The following is a 24,024-nucleotide window of genomic DNA, read 5'->3' on the forward strand; positions in this document are numbered from 1 at the left end:
GAATTAGCAAAATACGAATACTATAAATGTTGACGAATGAGGAAAAAATAAAAGAGAGATGGATGAAGTATTTCGAGGAAGTCTTTGAAAGCGAAGTGAGTGACAGTGATTCTAGCGGCGAATCAGATATGAATGATGATGGACTGAATGTTACCGAAATTAGCATGGATGAGATAGAAAGATCAATTAAGTGTATGAAGAATGGTAAGGCTGTCGGTTTCGATAATATTGCTGCTGAATATTTTAAAGGAGGTAGCCGTATAATTCTCACATGGTTGTGCAATCTTTTTAACCAATGTTTAAAGGAAGGTTACACGCCTTTAGATTGGAGAAGGGCAGTGATCATGCCATTATACAAAGGTAAAGGGTCACGTATGGAATGTGGGAATCATAGGGCTATTAGCCTGCTTAGTTCAGTTGGCAAGCTGTGTGGTAGAATTTTGATTGAAAGGGTAAGAAAGGAAACAAAGGATAAAATATGGGATGTGCAAGGTGCTTTTATGAGTGGAAGGGGGTGCATGGACCAGATCTTCTCATTGCGTATGCTCACCGAGAAGTTTCTGGCAAAAAACCAGAAACTTTTCTGTGCCTTTGTAGATCTACAAAAAGCATACGACCGAGTCGACAGGAAAAAGCTATGGAAGGTGTTATCCAAGTATGGAGTGAATGCGAATCTGACTCAGGCAATTGCGTCTCTATATGAGGGAAGCGTTGCATATGTTAGGGTGAACGGTGGTTTTACGGGGTGGTTTGATATCACAAAAGGTGTTAAACAAGGCTGCGTAATGTCACCGTGGTTATTCAATCTATACATGGATAATTGTATGCAAGAATTGAAAGATGTGGGATTGGGCGCCAATTTGAGTAATCTGAAAGTATGTTGCCTGTTGTATGCTGATGATGCGGTGCTGATTGCTAATAGTATGGATGATCTGCAGTCTCTAGTGTCTAGGATGAACGAAGTATGCGTGAAGAATGAGTTAATGATGAATGTAAGTAAGTCTAAAGTAATGGTGTTTGAAAGAGAAAGTACGAAAACAGTGTGCAATATAGCTGTGAATGAGGAATACTTGGAGCAGGTGGATGAATTTGTGTATTTAGGAAGCATGTTTACAAGAGATGGGAAGGCTGACAGAGATATTGAAAGAAGAGTAAATGCAGGTAACTCCATTAATGGAGGACTGAACGCAGTTGGCGCTAACAAAAAATTGTCCAAAGAAGCGAAGTTAGCAGTCCACAATGGAGTGCTGGTACCAACCCTGATGTATGGAAGTTAGGCATGGAACTGGCAAAGAAAGGATGAAAGTAGATTGAATGCTGTTGAAATGAGATCCCTGAGGCGTATGTGTGGTAAAACCATGTATGATCGTGTGAGGAATGTGGATATCCGCAAAGAGTGCAAGGCTGATGTAAGCGTAATGAGTAAGATCAAGAAAGGGACGCTTAGATGGTTTGGGCATGTAGAGCGAATGAGCGAAGAAAGGAGTGTAAGGAGAATATACGATGCAAATGTGAATGGTATCAGAAGTCGGGAACGCCCGAGGAAGACATGGCACGACCAAGTGAATCAGATACTTGAGTCGGGCCATGTCAAGAGTCAGAACAATAGAAGAGTATGTATGAGACGATGTATGAATGTGAATGAGGCAAGGAGTGTGTGCCAAGACCGAGTTGTTTGGCGGTCCGTCCTCTCTGCCTACCCCTGCGGGGAAACGGCGTGATGGTTAGTTAGTTAGTTAATAAATATGCGTCATATATTCGAGTAGATCGACACTTCGCTTGGGATGTTGTTATTCTTGAGATATGTGAGCAATTCGTTATTAACCACCTTTTTCATTTACCTTTTGGGGCGGTAGTCGGAGAGATCGAGGATTGCTATACATGGATGTTGGATAGTCTAAATAATTGCAATTCATTAATTTATATGCTAAGATTTAAGAAAGTAGAATAATGATGAGTCAGAAAGTGGTATGTAAATTTGATTAAAGGCATGATCTACACGGAAAAAAATTAGAATTGCTGATTTATTAAAATCCTGTTAAAAATGTGACAGCAGGCCATTTCCTGATAAACTATTAGTACTTTAAAAATATATCGGAACAAGTGTTCGTGCAGCTGCGTTTACCCTGTTGTAATATAATGACGAAATGCGAAAATATTATAATTTTAGCAAAGCCATAACACATTCGTGTTTTACGGATAGTTTATTAGAAAATCAGTTAAATCGATCGTTAAAGGCCTACAGTCCCGTTTTTAACAGGAAAACGGATAATTTTAAGAGATTTTTAATTAATTAGCAATATTATACATCAGTAAGTTTTCTCCATCTAAAACCAAAAAGTTACATTCTACTCCACAAAATCATAGTTCAGGTTTAATTTGTACGGTGGCTGTAAGATCCATGATAACCTACAAGTATGTTTATTCATAAAAAAATGTAATCAAATCACGAAGTGATTTTTTTCTGTGATACGATCATTTAAATTGATTTCAGAATATTTCTCAAAATTTTAAGATTCTTGCATGGAAAATTTTGGAAGGAAAAAATAGGTGGAGTTCAAAATAATTTATTAATAAGTTACTAAATCATAATTTAACAGTTTTAAGTTCGGTTTAGTGGTAATAGGACTGAGCGGGGGCGGCGTATGCTTTGTATGCGGGGGCGGCGTATGCCTTATAGGCGGGGGCGGCGTATGCCTGGTAAGCGGGGGCAGCGTATGCTTGGTAGGCGGGGGCAGCCTGAGCGTACACGGGGGCGGCGACCTTGACGATCTGCTTCAGGGGAGCGTGTTGGGCGGGCTCGTTGCGGACGATAGCGTTGAAGCCATTGTGCTCATCAGCGGTGTATTCTACAACACGACGGCTTCCATCAGCCTCGATCAGGGAGTAGGATCCCTTAACGTCATCTCCGTTGCGGGTCTCCTGCTGGCTCTTGATGTCTCCTGTGTGCTCATCATGGACGGAGTATTCGAAGTTGTACGCAGCTGGAGCGTACTGCTCCTCCTGGGCGTAGTGGACCTTGTGAACCTGGGGAGCGGAGTAGTGGACCTGGGGGGCGGCATACTGGACCACGGGAGCCAGGAGACCGGCGTTGGCCACGGCTACGAAACAAGCGAAAGCGAATACCTGAAATCGAGAAATAAAATTATATACTTTCACCAATTCGGAAATAACATTACAACATAGGATAAAATTAAGAAATTAAGTCAGACAAAAGTAAGAGATAAATTAAAACATAATGAGGTACATAGACCATTATCAGGTTGTTAATTTTTTTTATAACAAACCGAACATTATTGTTAAAAACAAGAACATACTTTGAATGCCATTTTGTCTGCTGATTAAATCAAACTGTACCATATTGGTCAAAAAGCTCACCTTAAATACGCCAATTCTCTTACCCCCGCCAATTGTCAGTTTTCAGGTATCCACAAGATCGGAATTCGGATATCTAACTTATCGGTTACAACTGATCGCCAATAATGTTAGCCCACGTAGTTCCAACGTATTTTTTTTATATTTCAGTAGGTCACTAAACTCAAGGACTAATTACATGACACTTTGCAGATCTTGACAATGCAGGTCTTGCTGGTGAAGTTGGTACCTATGTGTATAAATTGTAAAGTGTGGGGTAAATAAAAAAATTATAAATCTGAAAATAAAATGGCTTTTAATGCATCCATGAAATACATTTTACACAAATATTCCTCCATAAATGATATGTTTAAAAATATTTATAAAATTATGGTTAGAATTTAAAAAAAAAAACATTCTATCACAATTATTAATTACATTTAACACTTGGTCTCACAGAAATCGTTATGTCTCCCTTACTCGTGTGGTGAGAAATATGTTCTAAACGGTGATAGAAAGAAAAAGCACCCCTTTTTATTTATTCAAGAAGTTAACCACAGTATAATTAAAATGTGCACCTTTATGAAAGCAAAGGATCCGACCGCAATTTGACAAAAACTTGTGAGACTTTTTTTCGTGATTTTCTATTTATTATTTGTATGTGAAACGACATAAAATAAGTGGCAATAACGTTATACATTTTGTATAAATTATTTATTAATTATTTAACGCCCAGAGGGCTGTTACATGTAGGTGGTACAATTTTAATGAGAGTTTTGAAACATAAGAAAGAAATAATAAAAATAAAATTACATTAAAAAATAATATATGCAAGAAACAAAATTAAAAATAACAAGAACATAATAATATAAGTGTGTTTTCGTTATCAGATTTTTTTGTAACATAAAACGTGAAGGGTATATTTTTTTATTTGCATTCAAAATTTTTATATTTCTAAAAATATTAGTTTATTTCTAATAGCCAAATTTTAAATCGTATTTAAAATAACCTTACAAAAACAGTTTTTGGTTTTCAGATGTCGAGAAATATTCCATTTATTTGGATTTTATTTCAAAACGGTATTACTTAATGACCGAATATGCCTGAGAACTAAGAGTTAAATTTTGGTTTTACAAAACTAGTTCAGGATTAATTGTGACAAGTGGTGGCACGTTACTTTTAAATATTCTGTGCTTATATTGATAAACGTGAATTTGCTGACTTTTTTGCAATCGATTTTGTTCTCTTTAAATTACCAATTTTTAATTTTTCAACAATATTATTAAATGTGAAATAAAATAGATATCCCCAAAACTTGAAAACACTCTTTCCATCGCTTACACGAATATTTTCAAGAATTTTTAGCTAAGGTGGGGCGCTAGTTTTGTCCTAGATTACTAAACGCCACTGGTTGTAAAACATACGAAAAATCGAACGTTTCTTTCGATTTTATTAATATAATTAAAATAACCTTTTCTTGTTTTGTTCTAACCAAACCATTCGAAAGGAAGTTGATCAATTTTAATCTGAATGCTACTATAAAAGTAACTTCCTTCCTCATAAGTGTAAATTAACACCATAATATTGCTGACGATTTTTCTTTATTTTATTTCTTTTTCACAATTTTTTTTGTTTTTAAATTATAATTTTTAATGTAAAAGACTACGACCCTTATAGTAAAACATGTGAATGAGGCTATATTATATGAAAACCATTGTTAAAAGATATTTGCATATAGTAAGCAAATTAAAAAATAATAAAACAAAACTTCAACCTCCAAGACAAAGGCTCAAAACATATAGAATTTTCAATGACTTTCCCATGAAAGTCTAACAAAAAAGGCATTGAACACTTGACCCTTAAATGACACAATATGAATAAATACTTTTGTCCATATAAAAACAATTCTTTCAAGGAAGGGAATCAAATATAATATTGTATCGGTGATTCAATCCAATATTGAATATGAAAACCTTTCTGCATGCAACTATTTATTCATATTCATATTGTGTTTTTGGTGTCCGTGGTCGAGGTGTTGGGTTCTCAACTAGCAAGCCGTAGGTCGAGGGTTCAAATCCCGGTGTGCATTAATTTATGTTATTTCATAATAAACTCATTTAAAAAAATATAAAGTATATTTGCGGCACGTTCCAGAGTGGAAGATACTCTTAGTACCGCCCTGGTGTAAGACCACCATTCAGAATTGAAACGTTGCTTGAAATGGCTGGGGCCATGTTTGGTGACCAGATCTGAATAGCCAGGTACTTCCACACCTTTCTTTTCCACAATTCCTTCCCTTCCTCATCACCTTCAGACTCACAACATACCCCAACTGGGGATGCCATAGTCTCACTGGCTCCAGATGGTTAGGAGCAGTTGCAAGGTGTAAAATAATTCATCTTAATATTTTAAAGCATAACTTGCAAAAAAAAAGCATTTTCATTTTTTTTTAAATGACGTCATCTATGAACGCGTAGCGTAAGATACGGTCCCCGGACCATTTTTATTTCTAATATATGGGGTGTTAAGGGACGTACTTGACTGACTTTAACCATACATTATTTGGATTAAAAAGTGTAAGCGAAAATTTTGAATCCGGTTAATTTTTTTTGTTTTTTTTATATTGATTATGGAAAAAACTAAAAAAAAATATGCCACGTGTCGTCACTGGTCTCACCCCGACTCTAAAGTCCAATAACAAATATTATTTTGTTGAAAATTTAAAAAAAATCATATACGTCGGAATAAAAACTACCGAGACACTGTCTAGATTTCGTTTTGTTTTAGTTGAATCTTGCAATCACACATTAAGATGACAGCCAATAAAAATGTGCGATGAGAAAATAGAGATATTGTTGGTGTCCTGGGTTCAAGTCCTAGATGAGACCGTATCTTTTTCTGTTTCGAATTTTGGTTCTAGAATCGCTAATATTGTCTTCAATAACTAAACAAACTTTTGAACGTCTGAAGGTACTCCTAAAAATCCTAAAACTATCAATATATTATATAAAAGTAATGGTACCAATACAATAGTTAACAACATAAACATAAGAAACACGCAAAAAAGCATAATGAGTCAAATAAGTTGTGGGGTCAAAATAATTTATTCACAAGTTACTAAATCATAATAAAACAGTCTTTGAAAGTCGGTTTGGTTTAATAGTAGGATTGGGCGGGAGCGGCGTATGTCTTGTAGGCGGGGGCGGCGTATGCCTGGTAAGCGGGGGCGGCATGAGCGTACACGGGGGCAGCCACCTTCAGGATAGGCTTGATAACCTTAACCTGGTGTACGTTGGGCTCATTATGGACGACGGCGTTGAAGCCACTGTGCTCATCAGCGGTGTATTCTACGGTACGACGGCTTCCGTCAGCCTCAATCAGGGAGTAGGATCCCTGCACCTGGTCTCCATGGCGGGTCTCTTTCTGGCTCTTGATGTCTCCTGTGTGCTCATCATGGACGGAGTATTCGAAGTTGTATTCGGCAGGAGCGTACTGCTCCTCCTGAGCGTAGTGGACCTTGTGAACCTGAGGAGCGGAGTAGTGGACCTGGGGGGCTGCATAGTGCACCTGTTGGGGGGCGGCATAGTGGACCTGGGCGGGGGCAGCATAGTGTGCTACGGGAGCCAGGAGACCAGCATTGGCCATGGCCACGAAACAAGCGAAAGCGAGGACCTGAAAACGACAAAATTATTTGGACTTATTCTCATTTTTTCAATATTTATTCATGCCATGAAGGCTTTTGCAGTATTTCACTATGTTAGTATTTCACCAAATACTTATTCGCTTTAAAAATATAATACGCATACAGACATAGAATAAATAAAAAACACGGACGGGTTGTTTCGGAGAATCTGAACAATTCATCAAATTTCAACGTTCATTTTCAAGTTCTGTGAAAGATTTTTTCAAGTTCTGTTTTTATTTTAGTGTTGTCAAGCAACTAGCCTACAATGATATAAAAACAGAACTTGAATAAGTCTTTCACAGAACCCGAAAATGAACGTTGAAATTTGATGAATTATTCAAATTCTCCGAAACTACCCGTCCTAATAATTCTTTATTCTACGTGAACAAACTAACTAGGTATTCAAAATATTTATTTATCATTTTACATAGCAAGAACGTACTTTGAATGCCATTTTGTCTGCTGTTTAAATCAAACTGTACCAATTCGGATATAAAGCTCACCTTAAATACTCAAATCACTTCACCCCACCAGTCGCCATATTTCCAACTGTCATTAACGTGACACAACTTAGCGCCAATATAATTAATCCACGTAATTCAAATTTTTATTTACCTTTCAGTTGGTCAGAAAATTAAAGGTCGAATTAGAATTAGATATAGTTTTGATTGGCTAACATGGTGATATTGGCAAAAAATTATTATTTACTACTCATTAGAAGAACAATATTTATGATGTTTAATATTGGATTAACACATTCGGTGTCAGGAGCTTTCGTTACCATTAAAATGACATCCTCCCATGTGAGTGCTTGGTACTGAACCTGTTAATGTAGGCAATGATCACCATTTTACGAAATTTATTCATCGATACCGACAGGGTAAGGGTTCTCAGTCTTTTTGAGTTTGAGAGCTAAGTCTTTCTAATATTTTCATGGTTATCGTCTTCTGAAAAGAATCATAGAATCTTATAATTGTTTTAATTGTACAAAACTTTCACTTTTAAACTGCTTTATCAATAAATAAAACATTTTTTTAAAGAAATATAAACATTTCTGGTTTACGAATAACTTGAGAATATTTGAAAATCTCCTACGAGCATCACAGTATATAAGGGACCAGGTGGGATGCCAACTAAGCAACTGACCAGTAAAACCAATTTTTCGTTTTTTATCCATGGTTGTAAATCCAAGTATGGAAGTTATTATTATTAGCTTAGGTTTCGGGCTAGTGCTCACGATCATGTTTTTAACAATTTCACTCCCAACCAATCCACTCCAAACCGGGATCCGTTGCGGTCCCGTTGGCGTCATGTATCTTTTATCAGGAGATTTTTCAATGTGGATGAGTGTTTCAGGCTAATAATATTATTGTTTATAAAATAATTGTTACCCTTTGTATTATGCATAAAAAATCTTGTCTTAAACATTAGTTTACCAAAAAAAATAATTATTATATCAGTTTGTTTCAATTACCGTACAATTTTTATCTTCTTTCTCATTTACTGCAGGTGGTTATTTTCAATATTGTATAGAGGTAGAAAGGCATCGTTTAGGGAAATTTACGTCAATTTTGTAGTGTTCATAAGTAATGTAAGCAGAATCGTTTTTTAGGACAGGCGGTATGAAAAACAGCGAATTAATTGATATAATATATTATACGTATAAGTGGGAAGTCATTTTTTTTATTTATCTGAACACAAATTTTCTTCGCTATCACAATTTTAGCACGAAAAAATCTATATATTTTTCCGATAAAAAAGAATGACAAATGTTTAAGACGATTGCATGGAAAATAGTCAGTTAATTATCAAATAGATACTAATTAACAGAGATAGGTACCAACAGATATGACTGCTCGCTATTGAATTTGTTCTCACTAAAAACACACACACGCATCATCACTGAATTTATACACAGCTCATAGCACACATGTCATGTATAATATTCTGCGTAGTATGTAAACATAAAATAATCTACTCTGAAGTTGACAATACTTGGGTACCGTAGTTAATGCTAATGTCGCGTTTTAGTGTGGCAGTCGATGGGGCGCGCGAGTAATTGCAATTCGCAGCGGACCTTCGCGCGTATTTTTGAAATTGTTGATTTTATTTTTTGTAAAAATTTAAGAATTTTAATATTATTTTTATTTTTATGCTACTCGAATACGGTAGGGTAGGCAGTACTTATCTGCCTATATGGAATGCATGCTTCTGACTGTAGGCACCTGTAATTTTATCACTGATAATATTCTGTTACAGTTAATTTCTCAGTTTAATTTTTTATATAATTTCAAATTCAATAAATTTTCAACTATTACAGGTATCTACAATTATTCCCAAGAATTATTTTTTGTACGTCCTGATAATACTGTGATGGGATTTTCTAATTCATTTATGTTTACCATAAATATTTTATATTCAATATTTGGGTTATATCCAAAAGATGCAAAACATAAAACCAAAAAAAATATATCTATTTGTATTTCAACCCATTTATTTTCCAATCATTCACAATTAACTCACACTGCTTGTGCGATTTAATTGTAAATTATGGGAAATTGCTTACTTGACGTAAGTAAAGCCGTCGTGCAAAAAAATATGCGACGCGGCCCAGGTGTAATGTACAGACCTGAGGTTAAATTTGCCTTATCAAATCTCTAAAATAAAGTGGATATCTTAACGAAGGTGAAGTCGCGTAAAACAATTGTCGGCGCGCGTAATGGACGGACCTACGGTCCACTTTGCCCGAGTGGGCATATAAAATCTAAATTTATTATTTTTTATAAACATATTACTAAAATCACAAATGTTTTTGGAGGGGTCCTTCGGGAAGTTACAAATTCATCGTATAAAAAATAAAATCTGGTATTTAATAATTTAATTAATATTTAATATTTAATAAATATTTAATATTTAATTAATATTTAATAATTTAATTATTTAATAATTAATATTTTATAGTTGAAACGTTTTATGAAATATTCAAACCGTTTTACATAAAGTATTTTAATGATAAGATTTTGTTTTTTATTAATCCTAAATATAAATAGCTTACATCCGTAGAAATCATTGTAGAAAAAATTGAGAATTTTGCAAAATATTAGTCAGAAATAATTAAAATGAGAGCGACGAGCAAACCCCCGTTATTAGCCTTATGTAGCATTAAGGACGGGTTATTTCGGAGAATTTGAACAATTCGTCAAATTTCAACGTATCACCGAGAACCGAACTTTTTTGTGTTTCTTTAATACGTTTTCAAAGATAATGCATTAGTTAAAAGCTTAAATCGTAGTAATAAATAGTTCTTTAAAAAATATATATGATAAGGTAAAGGTACTGTATCTTTGGATTTTGTTGCTACTTGATTAGTTGACTAATCAAGTACTGCTACTTGACCCATTGCTTAGAATTCTAGTAAATACAAACTTTATATGTAGAAATCAGGCACAAATATAATACAATTTACGGAATGAGATCAAATAATGCGTGGGTTCAAAATAATTTATTAATAATTTACTAAATCATAATTTAACATTCATTTTGGTCGGTAGGGTTTAATGGTAGTAGGAGTGAGCAGGGGCGGCATGAGCGTAAGCGGGGGCGGCATGAGCATACACGGGAGCGGCATGAGCATACACGGGGGCGGCATGCGCGTACACGGGGGCGGCGATGATCTTCTTGACGGCAACGGGGTGCTGTCCGGGCTCCTTATGGACGACGGCGTTGAATCCGCTGTGGGCATCAGCCGTGTATTCTACAACACGACGGCTTCCGTCAGCCTCAATCAAGGAGTAGGATCCCTGCACCTGGTCTCCGTGACGGGACTCCTTCTGGCTCTTGATGTCTCCTGTGTGCTCATCATGGACGGAGTATTCGAAGTTGTATTCGGCAGGAGCGTACTGCTCCTCCTGGGCGTAGTGGACCTTGTGAACCTGAGGAGCGGAATAGTGGACCTGGGGGGCGGCATAGTGCACCTGTTGGGGGGCGGCATAGTGCACCTGTTGGGGGGCGGCATAGTGGACCTGGGCGGGGGCACCATAGTGTGCCACGGGAGCCAGGAGACCAGCATTGGCCACGGCCACGAAACAAGCGAAAGCGAGGATCTGAAAGAAAGATTTATTATTAACTGTTTTTATTATTCCGTATATTTTTTAGGTTTGCCACTATACTTTTCAACGCTCATTCTTGCCGGGACCGCCCCGTGATAGTGGGGTAAACTGCCCTCGATACGCGGCTTGTATATTTTTATGTTTCAATCATACTTCCACTTTGTAATAATAATTTGTGCTCCTTATTTATTATTTAATTTTAGATGCCAAACCACCAGGCGAACACATTTCATATGTGTTCTTATTTTGTGTTACTATTAATGTAAGTATGCATACATTATTTCGTACTAACAATCATGCATGCAGGGACATTGGAGGGTCTAGATTCGTTTTAAAATAAATGTAGCTTCTTTTTACAAAAAAAAATTAGAGTCCTGACGTGTGCGGCTAAGGAGGTTAAACAATCAGTTTCCTCACACAGCCGTCGGGAAAGGGTGGGTCCCCTCCAATGTATACTTTTCAAGAATTCAAGTATTTGTAATTATTGGATATTTTATTGTTAAACTAGTCCGTTATTTTTTTTTCGTTTTTTGTAAAAACGGCGGTATACATTCATTATACGTACTGAAAATGATATTGTTTTAAAATAACAATCATGACTTAAAAAAATTCTTAAAATATTCGTAAATATCTATAACATTGAGGCTAGCAATAACTAGACATATTCTAACCAAAAGATTTATTTAAACTGTTACCGACTTTGAAGGCACTCATCCTTCGTTAGGGCAAAAGTTACTCGATAAAAGTGAAACTAAACAGGAAAAACATATTTTTACATTTTTTTCGAGAAAAGAAAGGTGGTTCCGAAAAATTGCACTAGATTTTTAGAAGATGTAGTGGTTAAAATTAATTATAATTCATTAAATTTCAATGAATATATATTTATATTTTTTTTACTTGATACAAGATTACAAAAAAATATCAGATGGAACCTACTTTGAATGCCATTTTGTCTATAGTTGAAATCAAACTGTGCCATATCAGTCAAAAAGCACGGTATAAATACCCCAAATACCGAGCTCCCACCATTAGTCGCTATATCTCATATTATTGCCTAGCAACTTGTCTATGTGACACTCGACACACGAAGAAATTTCCCAATTATGCTAAATCGCTATGCTTACAATGTTGAATGCAAGTATGTTATCATTCCGAGGTCGAATACAAACACATGTGGGTTAATTTAAAGGACTACTGAATAGTGATTTAATTGCTGTCAATTAAATAATCAGTTACTCTGGTTTGCAGATTGTGTCTTTGAAAACTTCAGCCTTAGTCACTTCTTCAAGATGTCACACGACAGAACAAATGTTCTAGCACAGCATAGCATGGCAAGGGAAATAGTCCTATTGAATGAAACTTTTTAAACATTGGAAATATTTAACAACTCTTTAAATAATCTTTTTTTAAATATTCCCAAATGTTAAGAATGTCGATATAAAAGAAATCTTGTACTTTCAGTGGGTGATCAAATTATTAGTTACATTAGAGATTTTTTCTTGTTATTTAAGAATTAACTGTTTTTAATGTACACATAAATTGAACTCTAATTATACTTTAAATTTGATAGAAAAACAACTAAGGTAAGTCAGAAAACGAGAAAATAATGAGGAAAGCGATTAATTTTTTCATTCAAATTCTTGACGTTTGCTTGGAAAACAGTAGAAAATGTTCCAAAGAGTTACGCTAATTAGGAGTGCAAAAGACGAAAATTGTAAATGAAGTCGGAGTTGCTTTTCTGCTAGAATGCATTCAGCGCAAGGGAAGTTCTACTAAATATCAAGAGATTTTTCTAAACACTGTGCTTTTTCTCAAATACGTTATATTTGAAATAAATAAATTTATTTTAATTGTGTAAGAAATACCTTATTTTAACAAAAACAAATAAAAGTACATATTCTCACTATTTAAATATTTTATACAGCTTCGTCCAGTAAGTAGTGTAACAAATAATTTGGCCACCCAATGTATAACTAGATTAATAGTCTGTCGTACAGTAAAAAATAAATAAACAAACTTTAAAAACATCTTCGCAAGGAATAAATATATAAATATATATATATATATATATTTATTAGTAATATCGTTAGGATTAAAGCTGACAATATCTGACTATAAATTAAATGTCATGATTTTCAGGTTCTCACATTAAATACAATTTCTATTGAACTAATACTATTTGTTTTAGAAAAGACATTTGAATGATGTGATTTTCCGCTAACCGGGTAGCTTCTACCACAAGCACGCAACATTATCTGCCAGAAAACACAATAAGAAACTATAATCCATTTTTTAATCAATACACCTTCTAACTTACAACTTCATATATAATGATTTTGAAGTTTGTTTTCTTCAAAGTTTTCATTTTTCAGTCGGGTGTGATGTTTTTATTCTTAATTTGACTGCTTTTAATTGAAGAACCCAATTGTAAAATGTCATAAATCTCAATCAATCTCATCACTATTGCTTTTGCAGTGTAGAAATTCATTACCACTTGATTAAATTTTTCGTGCTCTGGATGTCCCGATTCGTGTTTTTGGAGGTTATGATTTCAATGGCTCATGTCCCCATTTTACAATTTTATTTGACAAATTATGCAGATAAATAAAAATGTACTGTTTGGAAATTATGTTAATTAGATAAATTTAAATGTAAAATAAGAAATAATAGAAGTAAAATAAAATATAATGAAATAAAAATAAAAGGCATTTATAAAAACTGAGCAATATGTATGTAATTGATGGTCGTTTGTGTATAATATGTGTACTATGTACGTATATATTGTATTCTTCTAAGATAAATTTGTTCTGTAGTACCTATAGTCTTTTTTGTTCTTTAATCCAGATCTTAATTTTCTTTGTGAAATATTTTTTGTTTCTCTTATTTTGTGTGTTGAGTGTCAGATTGTTGAATGCTTTTATTGTCTGGTATTTGTAGTCTTTCTCCAAAGCTTGTATTGATTGATGGAGTTTTTTTATGTTTTGTATGTAGATGAGGGTACATACAAAACGATGACCGGATAAATCATCAAAATGATAATTCATCACATTTTTAAAAAGTTATATAAAGTCATGGAAAGTGATGAAACAAAAACTTTATTAACTGGGTTAAGTAGGTTAGGTTAGGTTAGGTTAGGATTTTAAAAAAATTTCATCGTTTCTTATGACTTTATATCACTTTTTAAAGGTGTGTTGAATTGTTACTATGTTGAGTTATCATGGAACCAATATTTAATACGAAAACAAAATCGAAAGATAAAATTATCCAAACGAACAATATAAAAAAACCGGAATTAATCTTTAAATTTGTTTTATCGTGAAGTCAGATGCCGCCAACCAAGATGCCAATCAAACAGCGCATGTGACACATAGGCTTTTGTTCATTTTTAAATAAAGACGTATTAATTAAAAATACAAATTGTTGGTGCATGAGTGATGTAATATTATTATAATTATGATTTACTTTTGATAAATTTACGTTGTTTCTTCAAATCGTTATTAAAATTCTAGCATAGTTCTATATCAAACGATAAATAATTGAATACAACTCAGTAATTTGGTCTCCCTCTTAAAAAATTCACATTAATAACATTAAGCGAATTCAAAAAAAAATTCTACGTTTTATAAATTTTAAATTAAATATCACACTAGAAGACTTACAATATCATTTCTTATTAAATACACACATTGGAAGACAGGCGCAAAATAAACGACTTAACTTTTTTATTCAAAATTCTAAACTCAAAATTCGACTTTTGTGAACTTCTGCAACTCATAAACTTACGAATACCTACAATAACAACACGACAAAATACACTATTCCACTGCAACACACATAAGCGCAATTACATTGCGAACTCCCCAATACAACGGTTTCACACTATGGGAAACCAATACTTAGGTGATGTCGATATATTTAATATTAACTTTGCGAATTTTGTGAATCACGTAAAATACTTATTTCAACACTATTCCTAAATGGAAGTTGTAGGTATTATTTAAACCATTCAAATCGCTGTATTTTTTAATTTATGTTCTTGTTCTTTTTAATTTTGTTTCTTGCATATATTATCTTATAGTATAATTTTTTTATTATTATTTTTTTCTCATGTTTCAAAATTGTCTGTCATCAAAATTGTACCACCTACATGTTAAAGCCCTCTGGGCGTTAAATATATAAATAAAATAAAAAATAAATAAATACTTTATTTCTTCAAATTTTATTAATTATTTATTGTTTCATAGTGAGGAGTAAAGTAACAAATTAATTAGTGAATTCTGTAAGTCTAAACTTAAACTATAGGACGTAGATTATACCCGCGCTGTGCAAGCGGGCACCCTAAAGGGCATCGGACGGAAGAGAATAAACCCTAAATCAATTATTATGTTTTAATTATTAGAATGATTAGTTTGGAAATAAAAAAAAAATAAAATAAAGTATACAAACCTATACATAATGGATAGGCATTTAAATAATAATGATATAGTATGTACTACCAAATGAGTGCCGGGAAGAAGAACAAAATGCGATACATAATAGCCTCCCCACAATATATCTTTGTCTAATGGAGAATAGATGCGATGTGGTGGGACTTCGAACTTTCTTTTTCTTTAAAAATTATGATCTCTTCTCTACTGCGTGATATCTTCTATCACTCTTCTACTACTAGCTCCGTGCCGTACTGCCATATTACTATCTTAAACATTATATCAGAACTCCGTTGTTGACTGCATGCATCCCCTGCTTTGACTTGTTGAGGTGAAGGCGGTTTTTCCGAGCGTGGCAAGGCGGGACGACGCTTCATTCGGCTAGTCTCCTGACTCGTGGGCTTTTTCAGAAGATACAACTGATAATACAACCTAATCGCATTGCATAAATGCATAAGTATATTTTTTAATTTGTTGTATACATCTTTGCATGCATTTAAATTATAATAAAATTATTATTTTACTATCAAAAATACTAAGTCTATCTTCTTGATTATTAATTTTACTTGCTTCAATAAAAAACAATTTTGATGTTCACATCTGCCAAGATTGCCGTGACGGTATTTTTTTCTGTTTGTTTTAATATTGACTCTGAAATCAGTACAAAATAATGTTTTTTTTACATTAACCCTCATTTTAAGTTCCTTGTCAGCAATCCCATCCATTACGAAAATGCTTCATTATTAATATCAAAATTACACAACTAAATTGGACTTTAGCTCATATTGTTTATCATTGATAGATAAACAATAGCGTGTGTTTCTTTTACGTCTAACAATGGCACTGTTTTTCAAAAAAGGCATGTTTGTCCAACAGATGGCGCCATTTAAAAAAAAAATAACGTTTTTACCAGTCAAATGTTTATAAAAGCCCACACCTATTCGACTGCAAAGTTGTGTCAAAATTTCAAAGCAATCGGTGGAGAACTTTCAAAGATTTACGACGGGTTGTTTCGGAGAATTTGAAGAATTTTTCAAATTTCATAGTTAATTTTCAGGTTCTAAGAAAGATTGTTTCAAGTTCTGTTATTATTTCGGTTATTTCAAGCAACTAGTCTATAATTTTAAAATAACAGAACTTAGATAGGACTTTCACAGAACCCGAAACTGAACGTTAAAATTTGATGAATTCTCCGAAACAACCCGTCCTTAAATATATTTTGGACAGTCGAACATTAAGGATAAGTTGTTTTATAAAATTTGAACAATTCATGAAGAGTTAATTTGCGAGTTCTTTAAATGTCCTATTCAATTTATTTATTTTTTATTATATCATTATAGTACAGTTAATTTACAGAACTGAAATAATAACAGAACTTGAAAACTAACTTTTAAATTTAAAGAATTATTCAAATTAAGAAGTTAATTTTCAAATTCTGTGAAAGTTCTATTCAAGTTCTGTTATTATATCTCAATGGGAAAATACGTTACAGAAATTACTTAATAACAGAACTTGAAAATTAACTTTGAAATTTGATGAATTGTTCTAATTCTGTGAAACAACAAATATTTACATTTATTTTTATATAAATTTAAAACAGTTCTAATTATTATCACGCCGTAGATAAATGTTGTAGTTTCAACCGCGGTGCGGTTAGAAATTCAATATGACTTGGAAATTAAATCTTTAAACAAGCTCTTTAGCAAGACGATTAATCATGTCCGTATATGATAATGTCACTGGTGATTATCCCTCTGAAACCATTACGCGATGGTATGCCTGAATTTCAGTGAAGTAAATAAAAAAATGCTAGAATATTCCATAAATGAACCTGCATTGGCAATAATACGACTTTTTGGTACTCGGTTCTTAAAGCATACGCATAAAACATATTTGAAAACATATTTGAAAGTCCTTCCTTTTGGTAAACATTAAATAAGCAATGATTTCAAAATAATTTATTAATAAGTTACTAAATCATAATTTAACAGTGGGTTTAACAGTAAACTGTGGGTCGGTTTCGTTTAATGGTAGTAGGATTGAGCGGGGGCTGAGTATGCCTTGTAGGCGGGGGCGGCGTATGCCTGGTAAGCGGGGGCGGCATGAGCGTACACGGGGGCGGCCACCTTCAGGATAGGCTTGATAACCTTAACCTGGTGTACGTTAGGCTCATTGTGGACAACGGCGTTAAAGCCACTGTGCTCATCAGCGGTGTATTCTACGGTACGACGGCTTCCGTCAGCCTCGATCAGGGAGTAGGATCCCTGCACCTGGTCTCCGTGGCGGGTCTCCTTCTGGCTCTTGATGTCTCCTGTGTGCTCATCATGGACGGAGTATTCGAAGTTGTATTCGGCAGGAGCGTACTGCTCCTCCTGAGCGTAGTGGACCTTGTGAACCTGAGGAGCGGAGTAGTGGACCTGGGGGGCGGAGTAGTGGACCTGGGGGGCGGCATAGTGAACCTGTCCTACAGGAAGGAGACCAGCCTGGGCCACAGCTACGAAGCTAACGAAAGCGAGGATCTGTAAAGAGTACGTAACTTTTATTAATTATGATGTTAATATGTTAATAAATAGTTTTGTCCATATGTAAACTCAATTATTTTAAGAAAGACATACAAATACAATATTGGATTGACGCACCGATACAATATTGTTTTTATTAATTTTTCGGAATAACTTAATTGAGTAAAACCTCAAATTGTAATATTTAAATATTGAAGACAATATTAGTGATTTTTTTAAACGAAAATCTGAAACAGAAAAATCAGAAAACGAAACGGAGCACTGTCCCCGGAAAGACAAGGGTCCTGGGTTCGAGTCCCAGATGTGACCGTTTCCTTTTCTGATTTTTCTGTTTCAGATTTTCGTTTAAAAAATCACTAATATTGTTTTTGTTTGATTTTCTTGAAACAATATTGATTTTCACCGATACAATATTGTATTTGTTTGATTTTCTTGAAACAATATTGATTTTAACCGATACAATATTGTATTTGTTTGCTTTTCTTGAAACAATATTGATTTTAACCGATACAATGTTGTATTGGTTTGCCTTTTTTTATTCGGTCAAAACTATTTATTCATATTCATATCGCGTATGTACGGGCGGAAACAAATAATTCGTCTTAATATTTTAAAGCATAACTTGCTAAAAGCGTATTTTAGTAAAATAGTTAAATTGACGCCAATTATTTACGCGTAGATTATAACATACATTACACTTGCCCTTAATAATGAGTTAATAAACGTTACGTTTAATCTTAACGACCCATTTTTAATAAAAAAACAAAATTAGAAAATGTGGTATTAATTTGACAGGGGGAGGTTTTTCCAGGTCTTGACGGCGTATGCATCTGCACACCAACTGCGTGACATCTTCAGTCGGACTCTCTCGATCCATCGTCTTGCATCGCAGTAGGAGGATATTACTCGTTCGTAAGGGGCCGGGGGAAAAAATCATTCAAGTCAAACATGAAAGTGACATTAAAAAAATGGTATTGTAGATTTTTAATTCTAGAGAAAACCCTTACTGTAATGGATATTATTAAAAATGGAATGTATTACCAATTATAGGACGTCAAATCCTAAATTCTGTAAAAATGTACTAAAAACACACTCATCCTCTCTTCAAATCTTACAGCAAAATATTAGATCAATTTCCAAGAATTTTGACGAATTCTTGCTACAACTTGATAATATTGGAACCTCTTTTCATATAATTATTCTTACTGAATGCTGGATACCAAAAAATTATGCTCCTAAAATTTTGAAAGGGTATGATCACTACAGCACTTCAATACATACTAAACAAAACGATGGAGTTGTTGTCTATACCAGAACTGACCTGATTGGTTTATCTGTCAAGGAAATCCAAGTCAGCGGTGCAAACTGTTTGCAAATAACTCTCAAAAATGACACATGTATCTTAGCAATATACCGTTCTCCATCCTCTTATAATATTTCACCATTCCTAAAATCAATTAATAACTGTTTAACTGAATTATGTAATATTAAAAATTGTATTATTGCTGGTGACCTCAACATAAATATTCTGCCCACAAACGAACATCCTCAGTGCCAAGAATACTTAAATACGCTCACTTACCATGGATTCCAAAGCACCATAAACACTCCCACACGTGCTACATTAGACTCCATTTCATGCATCGACCACATCATGGTCAAATCCAACTGCCCAGTAATATCTATTGTATATGAATCTACACTTACCGACCACTACACCACTATTCTTTCCATACAAACATGCAACAGAAAAGACAAACATAAAAACACAACAAATAAGAAAAAAATCATTCAAATCAATTATGATTGTGTTCGTCAATCTCTGATGAGTAAATCATGGTCAGAATTACTTAACATTATAAATCCAGAAGACGCCTGGACGTACTTTATCAATTACTTACAGACTACCATTAACGAACATACAAACATAATTATAAAACATATACCAAATAATATTTTACCAATTAAGCCATGGATTAACCACACTATTATTAAATCTATCCGTAAACGTAACAAACTCCACAAAAACGTTATTAACAATCCTTATGATATACAACTTCGAAACTTTTATAAAAGATATAGAAACATTTGTACCCAAATAATAAGAAAGGCTAAAGAGATATATTACAAACAGAAAATAGAAAAGTGTAATAATGATCCTAAAAAACTTTGGAAAACACTTAAAGAAGCCACCCACTCTCAACCTAATCCTACGAATGACTTAAAACAACTAAAAGTAAATGATAAAATATTTAGTTTTTCTAGTAATCCCGATATTATTGTTAATCATGCAAATAAATACTTCTCAAAAATAGGTGAACAACTCGCAAAAAATATCGATGTAAACCATACCAACTCCAGTTCACTAAGCTGTAATACAAATTTGCCCAACAACTTGCATTTTAGTCTAAAACAAATTTCAAATGAAGATACTAGATTGATCATAAACTCATTAAAAAACTCGTCTTCAACTGGCTTAGACGATATATCAAATATTGCCTTAAAAAAACTTGCATCAGAAATAACCACTCCCTTAACAAATCTTATTAACCTAAGCATCCTAAAAGGCCGATTCCCCGACAATCTAAAACACGGAATCATAATCCCAATACATAAAGGAGGCTCTAGAGCGGACATAACGAACTATCGTCCAATTACATTACTAAATTCACTATCTAAAGTCTTTGAAAAAACTATTAATAATCAACTAATTGAATACCTTGAACAAAATAACATACTATCACTCAACCAGTTTGGATTCAGGAAAAATAAAGGCACCTCCGAAGCCCTGGCAACAGTTACCGATTTTCTAAATGAAAACTTAGACAAGGGATCAAAATGCATATCAATATTCTTAGACCTGTGCAAAGCATTCGATACTATCTCTCACTCTAAACTTTTACAAAAACTATCTAATATTGGTATAAATGGTGATGAACTTACTATTATTAGCGATTACCTGTCAAACCGAAAGCAAAGTGTGAAAATCAACAACTGCAATAGCAATCAATTACCAATTAACTACGGCGTGCCTCAAGGAAGTGTTTTAGGTCCTACCCTGTTCTTAATATACATAAATGAATTATGTAATCTTCAAATAGATGCCAAAATTGTAAGTTTCGCTGATGATACGATTCTCCTCTTCAAATCAAGCAATTGGAATGATGTATACATAAAAGCTAACAGGGGCATAACTGTGGTTAAAAGATGGTTAAACAATAATACACTAACAATGAATGTGACCAAAACTAAATACATTGAATTTAGTATTAATCCTTCCTTAAGAAACCCAGAAAATCAAATTAAAATTTGTGCTTGCAACCTGACAAATCCGATAATATGTGATTGCCCTTATTTAGAACAGGTAACTAAAATTAAATACTTAGGTATTATTTTTGATAGCAATTTAAAGTGGAAAGAACATATAACCTCTACAGCAAACAAACTTAGAAAATTCATTTATTTTTTTAGACAAACTCGCAACTTTCTCAACCTAAGCCAGCTAAAAACAATCTACTATGCACTTTGTCAATCTTTAATAGAGTATGGTATCATAGCATGGGGAGGAGCAAACGCTGCCGCCATTGATCCAATATCTAAAGCTCAGAAACTTATAATAAAGATTATCCTCAAACTACCAATCACAAGCAGTTCGGATGAAATCTTTAGGAAAATCTGTGTTATGGACATTAGGCAACTTTATGCCAAAAACATACTAACATACCTCTTCAAACACAAAACTACTTTTGACAATATCCAAACTGCTCGTGATACTAGAACAAAAGGACATAATTTCTTACAAATCCCTTTCGCTAAAACAACTTTTGGCCAGAGAAACTTTAGATATTTTGCAACAAGGCTATATAATGCTCTCCCACTAGCCATTAGACTGAACGATTTTTTTCTGAAATATAAAACAGACATCAAATCTTGGATCATCAGCCAAGACAGATCCATGATAAATTGTTTTATAAAAATCCCTACATAAGTATGTACTCCAACTAGATGCTGATTAACAAATGTATCATTTATTATTATTATTTATTATTTTCTATCTTTTTCACAATGTCATTTAATGTAGTGAAATATTTAATGTATCAAAAAATATGTAAACATTTTTAATGTATCAAATACGTCTGTCTCGACACAGGTTTATCCTAGTGAGACAGACATCGAAAAAAAAAAACCTGTAAAAGAAACTTTATATTGATAATAAAAAAATAAGGAATGGATTCATACAACACTCCTGGACATACTAACCCCCAGATTCCTACCCACCCCTCATTCCTTTTTCCTTCGCAGAACTTCATATCCTTCCTTTCCTTCAGATGACCCTCCACACAGCATCCCCATATGCCCCGAGGGAAATTATTTCCCTCAGTTCGTCCTGTTTGGGGTTGATGTAAAAAAAGGTTTCCAAATTTTGTCCGCGTTTACATCTTAAAACATTAGTTATTTTCACCTTAATAATTTCAAATCATCTAATTTATTTGACGTTGAAAGATTTGAAGAAAACTTAATTAATATTTCTATTAAGTCGGGTGGTTGAACTAGAATTGTAAGTGTAGGTGGTAATTGTTTTCATTGTCAGACAAATAATAAAACATATAATAATACATATACATATTTTTGAATTGACTTACTTTGAATGCCATTTTAGTAACTGTCTGACTACCGCTTGGGACAAACTGTAATTAATCTAAAACAAAGCTTAACTTATATACTTATATTATTTAGTACATCAGTCCATTAACCCCACCAAACAAATCTATGTGACAAAATCAATCTGATTATAAAATTGACAAAGTGATTTGCCAATCGCGCACAAACTAATCGTATTTTTTTTATCTGAGATTAAATTATAACTAAATTTTACACGTAGGTAGTGGTTTGCATGTCAAAGCTAATGGGAGCATATTTAAATACTCGTAATGACATAGATGGATTAAAATTATTCATTTTTTGCCACCTTATTGTTGCGTAATTTTAATAGGCAGAAACGCCCAACAACATAATAAAAAATGTCAACACAAGTACTAAAACGCGAGTACCTACGTTTTTATAGATTTACATGATTATAAACACTGGTGCTACTATGCAGAAGTGTGATGTCCACGATTTAAAAGAAAACAGATGTCACCCTGCTGACATCTGCTTTCATGCAACAAATGCTTTCAAAATCAATTTATGATTATCTGTTCAGTAAAGAATTCAGATATTTGAACATTGATTTATTCCACTATGTTTGACTTTGCAGTCAGGGGCGTCACTCCTGTAGATATAGTGATTACCTTTAGGTACCAAAAATGCTGTTTGTTCAAAAGTATCATTTTTTAGCCACCTGCACAAGTTTATTAGTAAAACATATTTTTTTAATTTCGATAATACGTAATATCATTAATTAAAATATTTTTTTGATATAATGTGAAAATAATTACAAATTTATTAAACATTTTGAAACACTCAGAGAACTTTTTTTAACCAGTGGGTTTTATAACTACTCTTAAGATTAATCGAATATTTATCAAGAAGAAAATAGGCGGGCGACCTTGGCTAGAGATTATTAATTCAGATAACGAAACACTCACTGGAGTCGCCCAGTTTAATGCGAGTCCAGTACATTTTTTCAATCTACCACTTTCGCAGGTTCGCGGGTACACGCAAGTTGTCAAACTGCATATTCTGGTCTGAAACGCGGTCAATTTCAATGTCCTCATGACCAGTGTTTAATGGGTATATTGTATCAAATGAGTACCCGATAATTGGACCTACATATATGTGTGTACACATGAATGAATGTTGAATAGTAACTGTCTCATGAGAAACTGGAGTGAATATTGTGCAACGTTGCATAATAGAACGCCTTGGTTACAAAGTATCCAGTTTCATTTTGTGACATTATTAAAATATACCCGTGTGGGTAATGC

At 33.7% G+C, this 24,024-nt stretch overlaps 1 protein-coding gene across 1 annotated transcript; it reads right to left on the reverse strand.

Annotated features, from left to right (window-relative positions):
- Positions 1-2,613: 2,613 nt before the first annotated feature.
- Positions 2,614-22,752, reverse strand: LOC149425835 (uncharacterized). The gene is made up of 5 exons (XM_089643662.1): positions 22,741-22,752; positions 17,603-18,094; positions 10,597-11,142; positions 6,529-7,026; positions 2,614-3,126 (listed from the first exon to the last, which is right to left on the reverse strand). Exons 1-5 carry the CDS (start codon positions 22,750-22,752, stop codon positions 2,614-2,616), a joined length of 2,061 nt encoding a protein of 686 aa, XP_089499788.1.
- Positions 22,753-24,024: the final 1,272 nt, after the last annotated feature.

This window comes from Hesperophylax consimilis, chromosome 2, assembly GCF_061612785.1.
Source record: "Hesperophylax consimilis isolate HC1 chromosome 2, BYU_Hcon_1.0, whole genome shotgun sequence".
Classification (NCBI taxonomy): domain Eukaryota; kingdom Metazoa; phylum Arthropoda; class Insecta; order Trichoptera; family Limnephilidae; genus Hesperophylax; species Hesperophylax consimilis.